This window comes from Coffea arabica, chromosome 8e (assembly GCF_036785885.1).
Source record: "Coffea arabica cultivar ET-39 chromosome 8e, Coffea Arabica ET-39 HiFi, whole genome shotgun sequence".
In the NCBI taxonomy this organism is placed as follows: Eukaryota; Viridiplantae; Streptophyta; class Magnoliopsida; order Gentianales; family Rubiaceae; genus Coffea; species Coffea arabica.
In genome coordinates this window covers 2,292,454-2,304,868 of record NC_092324.1, presented here as the reverse complement: position 1 = coordinate 2,304,868, position 12,415 = coordinate 2,292,454, and the positions used below count along the sequence as shown (strand labels likewise).

Genomic DNA, 12,415 nt, shown 5'->3' with positions numbered 1-12,415 from the left:
TAACTCAATTAGGTCCTTCTGTTTCTAGACAGCCCAAGAAAATTGAAATCTAAACCCCCTCCTCCCCCACGTTCCTCCCAACCCACCCAAACAACCCTACATTATATTGAAGGGAAGTACAGAAAATGACATGTGATCATGTTATAGATTTGTATCCCTTTTGGGGTTAAGCCCCAAATGACCTAATTAGAAATCCAACCTGCATTAATGAACCCTCAAGGGATAACTAAAAAAACTACAAGCATCAAATATTCAAAAAATAAAAATAAAAAGCTGCTCAAATTAAGAAAATTTCTCCATACGGCCACTAGGCCACGCCCTAGAGCAAGATTGCTGGTAGACGATGTTTACACGTTAATTTGATTACTCTTGGCTTGTCTGTATCTCCGTGTAATGGGGGGTGACGACCCTGGCCACACACGAGTGGTACTAGTCTCTCTTTTCTCTTTCATCCAATATCTCCTCTCTAATTTCTGTCTGTCTTTCTTTCTAGGGCATATGCTGGTCCATACGAAAAAATACACTAGTCCAGTTCCTGGTAACAAACAATTTCTGTGTAGCTTTCAAGGAAATAAAGTGTCCAATAGTCTTCAATTTAAGGTTAAATAGTGGTATATAAAGAAAGTGATGAAGGAGGATTGTATGGTCAAATTTTTAGTGATCATGAGAAGCAGATCTCACCATCACAACATGCAATAATTTTCTCTAGAAGAGGACAAATTTGGTGACATTTGGTTGGTTGATCAAGTGAAAATGACCGCACCGATCCACCAAATGCTCCTGTAGGATCTAAATCTTGAATGCATCAGATTGAGAATGCATACACGAATTTGTTTTGTCAAAGAGGGGATGTATCCTCAGGGAGTAAGACAAAGCTGCAGAAACCGAGTTGGTTTGTAATTGGTATAAAAAGGGATTGAAAGAAATCCCATCTTTAAATACAAAAAAAAACCCCCCAAAAAGAAGTGGAATTGCTTGCTTGCTGCAGAATTTCAAACTAACTATGACTTGCTATTTAATTCTGACCAATACTGTTAATAGTTGTGAAGTCCATATGCCAAATGGCATACCTTATCCAACGTTAAATAGTTGTGAAGTGCCACATGTAGAATGGCATACCATTTGGAGAAATCTAGGTCACTGCAAATAGTAATTTTAGAAGAACACTCAACCAGTAAATAAATTAGATCACAAATTTAGGAGCCAAAAAAAAAAAAAATTTCTCAGGTACTCCTTCCTTACCAAAGGTTTGTTTCTTTTTTCCTTGTGAACTGATTATAGCTAGGTTTACTGTTTTGATTTTCATCTTTGCAATATTGGGTGGTCAAAATTTAAAAATGGTTGAACGAATCATAGCTAGGTTTAGTGTTTCAAAATTTTCGATTACACCATTCAGAAACGGTTGAATTGGCAGCTGTTACCATCCACTCCCTCATACTGATGTGTCTTACTGCTTCAATCTATAAATTTTTCCTCCCTTTTCTATGCTGTACAATCAGGATAGACATGCACCAGAAAATGCTGCTAACTGTTATTGCACAGAAAAGAGGAATTCCAAAACTAAAACAGTGCAGTTCATCCCGAGTTGGAAAAGTGTCGCCTCCAAAACCAGTATAGCCCAAGCAGACTCTTCAATTATTAGTTTCTTTGGAAGTGGATTGTTAATTTAACACTTAACATCTTGGATGTATGGTCAATTTGGTTAATAGTAATAATGGTATTTCCATTTAATTTGCATGCCATTGGCCTTGTCTTCATTACTCCTTTAGCTAAGATGAAGACCTATATTGATTTGAAGCTCAATTTACCTTGCAGGCTAGGCAATCCATCCAAGTGTTCCAGAAATCGTACTCTCATTTATTTTTATCTAGTGTACTTTTCCTCTTTTTGCTTTATGTTTCAATATTTTTTAGGGTCTCTATCCAAAATTTAAAAAACCAAAGGGAATTTGTTAGGGTCATCAAAACATCCATTTTAGTGGCTGAATGACGTTTAGAGTATATGCTAATTGTGATACCAACCATTTGATGATTCCTTTTCCATATTACTGTGATTTTGCACAATAAAACTGTTACTACAGCTATTTCACTGCAAAAATTCATTTATTAATCAACTTCCTATTTATATTTTATATAGTTCTAGATAATGAGGTTTCAAAGGAAATCAATAAAAATTGAAACTCGTCATCTTTGTTTTCCCAATCTATCATACAAGCAACTAAATTAAATTGCATCAAGCTGCGATGACATTTTATTTCTTATCATCCAGGAAAATAAATTGTGGTGAGGCATTAATCAGTGTGACTTCTACCAAGATTCTTGCATATGCATACACAGGGTTTCTAAATTTCTAGACTGATAGGAGAATCAATGAAAATATTCAAGTCGAAGATTCACAAATAATGACTGGTATTGATATATATGAGGTCTGCATCTTCGAAAATAAGCATAAAAAGTCACTTATGGTAGATAGCAATAAAAAGGAACATGAAAATGCACGTCTAAGATGGATGAAACTAACACATATATATTACTCTGTCAAGGAAAACATGAGGTAAACCTAATTTACTAGCATATTTTATAGAGGATGCAACATATATGTGTGTAACATTAGTTTTCTTGCATCATCATATATCACTCACTGCTTTTTTTTTTTAATATCATTACGTATTTTCATGACCATGTGATTCTTAAATATATTAAACAGTAGACATTTAAGTTGAGTGTACATGCATATTTTGAATAGAATCCACTAACAGAAAGCGATCGAAAATTATGATATTCTTAAACGATAAATAAAAATATGGGAATCTTAAAAATCAAGGAAATGGATAATTCTTTAGCTTATTTCTATCATTTAAATCGTACGCCGTTTACTGTAGAATTTTCCTTTTGAATGTGGCTAATCAAAGACGCACTATTTTGATGTGTTTTCGTTTCTTCCAACTGATTAATTATGTTTTTTAATGGAACAAAATGCAGTAAATCTTATATAAACCTTACAAATACCTGAGTCATGCGTCCTTTATTAATTAATCACCCGAGAAATTTCTCTTTCTTTCAAATTTCTTTGCTCCTAGTTTGAAGAGTAAAATTGAAGTTTTAGATAGGTCATAGGTACAAGACATGGATAATCAGCGCCAGTCTCATGTATTAAAAAATGTGGGATTTAGATTAATCCTAATCATGGAATTAGGACATGTTCTTTTAGGATTGTCCTGCAGATAACTTCAAATTCGGCAAATAATTATGTGATGCTTTATGCTTCTCCCAAGCCTAATACTCGCACACGCAAAGAACACCTTAAATGGGACTGGACGTTTCATACTCGGAAAAAAAAACAAAAGAAAAACAAAAAAGTGAGAGGGATATATAGAGAGAAATTTGTTTCGAAAATTAACTTTCTTTACAAATCCAACTATATTGAATCGAATCAAGACTGATTCAGCTATAACAACTATGCTATCTTTTTTCCCCTGAATGCTCTTTCTTTTGAGGGAAAAAAAAATATATAGATACTAGTACCTTTCTCAGTATAAAGAATGACAATCACAAATAAGGGAAAAAAATTTACTTATCATGTTTGTCATGAACTAGTTATGTATGCAGTGCATTTTAGTATCAAAACCAAATTAACAAAGAAAACTATCTTCACTAAATGATATACGACACAAGGATTAAAGGTTTCCAGATAACTTGTATTTTGCTGCTAGAAATAGGAAATGTAGAGCATATAGTGTCAGAATATGCGGGAGACAAAAAAATTTGGTAAAATAGGTATAAAACCCTGAAAGATTGTGCTCTTTGTTTACTCTTGTCAACATTCACTCGACTCTCATCTTTAGTTTCAGATGCTTGTTTCCACCCAGGGAGTAAAAGATACCATAATTTTCAAGAAATGAAACCTACAAATCTAGAAAATTTTTGGTACCTTCTCTGTTCTTTTTCTTTTCTTCCCCCCCCCCCCCCTCTTTGATGAAACGAGAGTTTGTGGCATCTTTAGTTGTGCTAAATGCTCCTATTATTAGCCGACTGGTTCAAGAATGTCAAACAAAAGTGTTCTAGAGCATAGAAGGTGATGATAATTGATGCATTTATTCCATTAGATAACTTCAATTATGAATAGCTAGAATCACTTCTTATTCTACCATGAGATGAGATTATGGACAGTTTTATTACAATCATGAATACCTTTTTCCTCCTAGTTGTTGATATCCAAATGGGCATGCATATGAGCAGGTATATATCTTGCTTGCCGTCATGGACTGATCACCTTTGGAATCCCATCTTATTACTAGTTTGATCTTTTGTTATCTTTGGCAAATAATAAATGGTTTGAGAAAGGTAGAAATAATCTTCTGCAATTTGAGTAAACCTTTGCTCCAAAAGGTCAAACTTGGGTAAATCTTTGGTCCTCTCACGTATTTCCAATTCAAAAATATCAATATGCATAATATAGCTTAAGTACAAAATTTTTCAATTAGATATTTATGAAGCCCTAATAATCAAACTTGGGAATTTGTGGTTACTTATTAAGTCACAGTAAGTATAGGGACGAAAGAAAGTAATGGCTTATGTAAATTAAGGATCACAAGGATGATCTCATCATTCTGGTTACAAAGAGAATAATAAAAAAATGCACAAAACTTTTATCATCTTTCTTTGAATTTAACCTCAGCCTCAAAATGGCTAAAGGGACCTCCAAAATGTCATGTCACAAATCTCACTTTTCTACCAACGCCTCTCAAAAACCTCAGCCAAGATTTAATAGGGATTGTCCAATGTCAAAATCCATTTTAGCCAAATGTGAGACAGCATAAATATTTCGAAGGACCCCATTTGAGAAAAAAAAAAAAAAACTCCCATCATTTTCAATATTCAAACAAGTAGTACATAATTGTAACATGTTTTGGAATTCTGGCAATCTGGTTGTCTTCCCATTTTTCATCATCTAATCTCGACCGTCCATATCTTTCCTCATTTTCTATATATAACCCACCCCCCTACATCTCCCTTTTAATCCCAACCTTTCCTGTATCCATTTTGTTCATCTTCCAATACCAACTAATTTCTCTCTTCCATCAACTTAGATTGTAGCTACCAAAATTTCCTCTCTCCTCATCAATGGCTTCTTTTCAAGTTTCTAAAGAGGTCAGTCATGATCTTCACTGCTCCACCTTCTATGTTCCTCCCCATTTTGAAGAGAAATCTAGATCACGAAGACACAAATTTCCATTCTCACACACACACTGTCACGACACAAGCACACACACACACACACAAATATATTTCTTAGCTTGTCTCAGTTTCTCTATGGATCCTCATTTAAGTCATGGAGCCTCATTTGAGCCATGGATAAGTTTATCCATGGCGCCTTATTTAAGCCTTACTTTTGCTTCACATGCAAGAAGCAAAATACAGAAAAATGACATGCATGGACTAATTTTTGCAGGAGAAGCTGAAAGAAAATCAAGAAGAAAGGTACACTCTTGATGGTACTGTTGATATGCATGGCAGGCCAGCAATCCGGGGCAAGACTGGAAGATGGATTGCTGGAAATATCATTCTCTGTAAGCACAGAAAAGCCCTGCAATCCAATTCTTTCTTCTTTTCGGAAAAATAAAATAAAGATATGTTTGTGATATTGTACACTCCTTATCTGTTTTTTTAGTAATATGATATGCTATTGTGTGTATCCCTATCTGTAAACAAATATGTGAACATTGTCTTTTCCGTCCACCTCTCTAGTTTGCAGTACTGTTGTATTTTAGGAGTATAATATTTGTATGGTTTGCAATTTTAGATTTTCTTTTGAAATGGGTTTTTGGGAATTCTAAAGTTTTCGACGTCTGACAAAGTGACCGCCGCCTCAGAATCAGTACAGAGGTCATGATACCAAAAACTCACCATTTTCAAGAATGCCCAACTATTGTCCACCCACACACTCGAAGAAATTAATTATTGTTAATTACTTCTCAATCCGTATTTAATTTACCCTTTTTTATATAATCAAACAAAACATTTGAATTGTGCATCCTTTTCTTGATCAGACCTCAAAACCTTTAAATCATCACATTGATAACATCCCATCTCTTTTTGGTTTAGTACCTACACATCCCTCAAAAATTGAAGACAGTGTTTCTACCTATAAAGCCAAAGAGAAAAAATAATTAAGGAAAGGGAAGAAGAAGAGGAGGAGGAAAGGATAGTTTCCATCTGAGCAAGAAGTTAATTTCCTTTTTATTGTGTGGAAAACCTTTTTTTCACGGGGTGTTTGGAGGTGGAGAAATGGAGATATCCCTCACTATCTTTGAAAATGACAAAGAAGGTTAACAGAGGAACGTGTAACTTTTCCCTAGTGAAAGAAACAGCCAAAATCCAAGTGTCAAGGGCGTCTTGTAATCTGTTGGGATCCTCTGAGATATCCAGCTATGGTAGACGCAAAAGCAGTAAAAGGAACCCATGAAAATTAATTCTTGCTGGAAATTGGAGCTACCAAAATCATCTGCTACATGACATACACAAAAATGGGGAGAGAGAGAGAGATAGAGATCTATTGTGGGGTGTGGAAACGCATCCAGAAATTGTAGTTGATGACACTACTGTAACTTAAGACTTTTGTGACACGTTGTCACTGAAACTCCCTGCATGAATTGGGCGGTCTTCCAGGTGTCACTGCTGTAGAATTTTCTTGTAGGTTGGGTCCTCTTGATGCTGATCTGGGATTTTCTTTAGTTCAGTATTGATAATGCTGATGTTATTTGATTACGCCATCTCTCTTTTTCTTTTTCTTTTTCTTTTTTTAATTACCAATCTTCAGTTTTTGTAGTTCTTGAACAATAAGTCCAGCCATACTAAGGGGAAGGGAAGAAAAAAAAAACTAACATTAAAAAAAAATAATAAAAGGAAAGGAGGGCTCAAGCCGGAAGTTCTTGTATATGTCAGCAGGTCCGAGGCCGAATCTGTAAAGTAATGAATGAATTAGAAAATGGAAATATAATATACCCTTTTGTCATCAAAATTTTATGTGGGATAGTTAGTTGTTGATGACAGCTTTCGAGTCATCTGCATGTACGAAAAACGTCTCAGACTTGATAGCTAACTTGTCCAAGCTTCTTTGGTTAGCATACCTCAGTCAATAGTTATGGGTTCAATCACGAGATTTTTGAGGTTGAGACTGCCAACTGAACAAACAAGGTTTTGAGGCAAAGTAGGATTACATTACCAGCATGACTGGCTTTACAGAGACATTGAACATCTAGAATGACGAGATACTAGTGAAGAAATTAAAGAGAGTGAACCTTTTTAAAACAGAACTATCCAAATGGTGGAACCAGATAGTGAATTCCTAAGCTTGACTTCTAGTTGTGAAGACAGCATTTTTCTGGTTCTCCATTTCTGCTACGTTAGGAGCAAGCTGCTAATGGCTTCTCAATTTGCAAATGAAAGTTTATGCTGCACATGAATCATTAATGACATGGATATTTCTTGTCTATCATTGTAATACGCATATTAGACAATCATAAACCAACAGTTGAACCATCATGCATGTGCACATGCTCTAATTATTCCCCATCAAAACCATGCTGAGCCACTGGATAAGTTTCATTAAACTGTAGTACCTCTTTCTGATCAGCGTTTAACATTTAGCCTGTCAATCAGTCTGTGAAGTCTCTCTATAGCAGGTATATAGTTGCAAGGTTGCTGACCATTGTTTCTTATTTCAGTAGTGGATTGCTATCTCAACACGTATGGTATTTGAAAAGAAAATTTAGATTCATATCTCAGATGTCTTCCTAACTGGAGTTTTCCGTTTCCCAAAAAGATCTTACTACTAAATTCAGAAGTGTGTGTCAATAATATGTCATATAACGTAGCAATTACTGTCTGCCCGGAACTTGCTAGGAAAAGCAGCTGTTGAAAAGTAAGGATAAATAATGAATGTAGAATGGAACTTGATTGATAATATTTATTATGTTCTCATTTTCAGCATTAACAACAAAAGAACTGTTCATTTAGTACATCTATTATAACATCCGGAATATTTGGCAAAATCATGACAATGAGCATGTTGTTATGCTACATGCATATCTAATAATTCTCTTAGACCTCACAGCATGTCAAGTCTCTAACCCTTCTACATTTCTGTTTTACTGACTCACTTTCATAGTAAACCAAGGTCTGGCTACTCTAGCATTCTTTGGTGTTGGGGTCAACTTGGTTCTCTTCCTTACAAGAGTCCTGCAACAAAACAATGCTGATGCTGCCAACAGTGTCAGCAAATGGACTGGAACTGTTTACATCTTCTCTCTCGTTGGAGCTTTCCTCAGCGACTCTTACTGGGGAAGATACAGAACCTGTGCCATCTTCCAGGTTATCTTTGTCATTGTAAGTATTCTCACATCATGCTTCTAAAATGTACAAGGCTTTTACAACCTAGAGCACTCTAATGGCATCTACTCTACTATGTTTCAGGGTTTGGCAGCTCTATCACTATCATCACACCTTTTCTTGATGAAACCTAAAGGGTGTGGAGATGAGACAACCGCTTGTGCACAACACTCAAGCTGGGAGATTGGTCTATTTTACATCTCCATCTACCTGGTCGCCTTAGGAAATGGAGGGTACCAACCGAACATTGCTACCTTTGGTGCTGACCAATTTGATGAAGAGGATCCAAAAGAAGGGCATTCCAAAGTTGCCTTCTTCAGCTATTTCTACCTGGCTTTAAACCTTGGCTCACTCTTCTCAAACACCATTTTGGGCTACTATGAGAATTCAGGAATGTGGGCAATAGGGTTTTGGGCATCTACTGCATTTGCCTTGGCAGCATTGGTACTCTTCCTCGCAGGCACCACAAGATACAGGCATTTCAGACCCTGTGGAAATCCTATTTCCAGGTTTACCCAAGTAATAGTAGCAGCAATAAGGAACTGGAGAGTGGAGGGGCCACAAAGTGATTATGAATTATTTGAAGTTGAAGGAAAGGAAAGTTCTGTAACTGGTTCGAGAAAGATGCTCCACACCCATGGTTTCAAGTAAGTTCTAAAAGCTTTTGATGCCCAATAGAAGCCAATCTAAATACAAGTCTGCTCCTAGCTTTATAGAATTTGTTTGATCAAATCCTAAGTCAAGATTGCCTTGTGTACCACAGGTTCTTGGATAGAGCTGCATTCATTGCTTCAAGAGATTTCAACGAGAAACAGGGATATTATAACCGGTGGCGTCTATGCCCTATTTCTCAAGTTGAAGAAGTTAAGTGCATACTGAGACTATTGCCAATTTGGCTATGCACTATAATTTATTCAGTGGTATTTACTCAGATGGCATCCATATTTGTTGAGCAAGGTGCAGCCATGAAAACAAAGATGTGGAACTTCGAGATCCCTCCTGCAAGCATGTCTAGCTTTGACATACTGAGCGTGGCAGTTGTCATATTTTTCTACAGGAGAGTCCTCGATCCAATGGTAACCAAGATTAAGAAGAGTGGTGCTAAAGACCTCACTGAGACTAAAGATTCCAAAGGGCTCACAGAGCTTCAAAGGATGGGGATTGGATACGTAATAGCAGTAATGGCAATGCTTTCGGCAGGAATTGTGGAGAATTATAGGCGAAAATATGCTAGAATAGATTGCACAAACTGTGAAGGCTCAAGCTCATTGAGCATCGTCTGGCAGGTGCCTCAATATGCTTTAATAGGTGCTTCAGAAGTTTTCATGTACGTAGGCCAACTGGAGTTCTTTAACGATCAAGCTCCTGATGGGCTTAAAAGCTTTGGCAGTGCACTTTGCATGACCTCAATTTCCCTGGGAAACTATGTTAGCAGCTTGATAGTGAGCATGGTCATGAGAATATCTGCCAGAGATGACATGCCTGGTTGGATCCCAATAAACCTTAACAACGGTCATTTAGACAGGTTTTACTTCCTCTTGGCTGGTCTAACCATAATAGATTTGGCAGTCTACATGGCCTGTGCTAAGTGGTACAAGAGTGCCAAGATTGAAGGGAAGTATGTGGAAGACACTGAGAAAGAGGACTGTGGAGTTTGATGCCAGTGACAAATATAATGCCTTACAGGCATCCAATGGTAAAATTATCTAAATAAGACTGGGAAATTGTGGTCGCAACAGAAGTTTTGTACAGATTTTGTCATCCATTAGGTCTCAGACCCCGAATGGCCTTCTCACCATTGCCCTCACAGCACCCAGGCTATTTGATTCTTGAAAGCCTAGCTCATTGAAGTTTTAGTTAGCCCATAGGGCATCCAGGGAGATTGTTTATGTGCTAGTTAGGGGTCTTTCAGAGAGTCACATGAAAAATACCGGTATTTCTTGTCCTATTTTACTGGTCTCCTAAAGACCATAAATCTTGAGTCCAACCTGAGTCAGTCGGTCTACGGTTCAGAGAAACATTTATGTACAATGTAGTAGACAACTAGTCTATGGATGCCAGTACAGAAATGTTTCTTGCACATCTCTTATGCCAGGTGATAATCAAGCAGCCAAGTCTGCACCATGTAAAGTAGAAATGGAGAAGAAATGAACAATACACTGACTGCCAAGAGGTCAAAACAAGCAGGAAGTTGTAGTTCAATATTCTCTAAGAACTAGATGGCTAAAATATCTTCTACCAATAGTTTTACATAACATGCATAAAAGAGTAGAGGGTCATCACTCAAAGTATAGTCAGATACAAACAATTTGTTGCTACTTAGTTTTCTCAGGTTACTGGTGAATCTGTTAATGGTGGTCATATACATACATAAATAGCAGATGTGATCACACAATTACTGTCAGATTTTCAGGCTAAAATGCTCAAAACTAAGAAGCAGTTTAAAGTGGTGGAGGCTTCGCACTACCATCAGATTTTTTATGCTGCTTGCGAACAAACCAAGAAAAGTAGCATTATCAATTAAAAGCATTCCATTCTAAGTAACTCCACGAAATCTACCTGGAAGCTATACATGCCCTTTGCATTAAGGCTAGCTTGACCTATTTTGCAGCATCACCTTATGCAGGGCAAGACTGAGAAATGAGGACCATGTTCAGAATGACGGGCTAAAAACTGAGAAATGTAAAATCTCAAAATAAAAATAAAGAATGTGAAATGCATAGACATAGAAGGGCAGGACAATATGTTGAAAAGGGAAGCAAGACGAAACGCATGGAAGAAACGACAACAGTGCAATATAAATTGTTGGAGAAGAGAAGACAAAGGAAACAAAAGAAGAAAGTGCTCTATTTAGTTCTCAAGGACAAGGTGCAAATTATTTTAATTGATGCCACATTTAAGCTATTACTTTTGACATTTTGATGCACCTATGAGCAGTCGAGGATAACTTAGAGAGTGTGTGCAATGTAGGCAAGAAAATGAGAGGATGAGATCTTGCACTAGAAAGAAAAGAGCGGAAAGTATTACCCATAAAGGCGCAGAAAAGGAAGGCTATATTAGTTGTGTGGAAAGATAAGAGAAATGAAAGCAAAACAAAAATTCAACGCCACATTTTTTTATGCAAAGGACAAGGTTAATGTTGCTAATTTATGAAATCCATTAGTTAGCCCCTTTCCTTTCTTTTAGTCCATTACCTACTCTTCTTTACTCTCTTCCCCTCAGATGCAATAATGCAAACATGATGGATGCAATACGTCAAAGTTTACATGATGGATGCAAATGTAAGAAGAAAGTGAGCAGGTGCATATAAAAGGGTTTGGTAGTTTTGATGAAGATCTAGAAGGATGAGCATGAGTAACTTAGCTCCATTTTCCATGTTAAAACATTTCCACAGACTGCAGACGTCCTCATCTTTTACCTTTTTGATTCTTAGGATCACATATTGCCACGATCATGAAGCTCGGAATAACTAGATGTAAAAGATTTGGCAACAACACAAGGAACTGGTCCACATGATTCCAAGCAGTTGATGTGCGAAAAGCATCGCATTTAGCTCAGAAACTTCAATCAATATGCATGGTATAAGAAATATGATGAACAACCCCAGATAAACTCCGTATGCCCTAAATCTAGAAAATTGTTACTTTTCTCATTGAGGAAACTACTCATGAACCATCAGATTACCTCTTTCTAAACTATTCATAAAAATTGATCCCCATTTACCTATGCATGATATGCTCAGAAAAAATATGGACCTCTCTCTCTCTCTCTCTCTCTCTCTCTCTCTCTCTCTCTCGGGAGGACTGATCCTTCACTTCCTGCCACGGAATGTTACATGGCTCATCTCATGACTCATTGAGGATGGAAGCTGGGCGAGATTACGTGAAGGTCCCCAGTAATGAACATTTAAATAAGAAGACAAAGTCTACCATTTGGTGCTGAAGTTCTACAGAACTATGGTAAAGCAGTATGCTTGAAGGAAATTTTCAACGTGAAAAGACGGATTTAGACAATAAAAACCAAAA

The 12,415-nt window shown here is 36.8% G+C and overlaps 1 protein-coding gene across 1 annotated transcript; it reads left to right on the top strand.

The window, feature by feature from the left end:
- Positions 1-5,007: 5,007 nt before the first annotated feature.
- LOC113703100 (protein NRT1/ PTR FAMILY 7.3) lies at positions 5,008-10,470 on the top strand. The gene is made up of 5 exons (XM_027224338.2): positions 5,008-5,150; positions 5,452-5,569; positions 8,170-8,387; positions 8,475-9,037; positions 9,154-10,470. The coding sequence occupies exons 1-5, from the start codon at positions 5,124-5,126 to the stop codon at positions 10,046-10,048; spliced, it is 1,821 nt and encodes a 606-aa protein (XP_027080139.2). The 5' UTR covers positions 5,008-5,123; the 3' UTR covers positions 10,049-10,470.
- Positions 10,471-12,415: the final 1,945 nt, after the last annotated feature.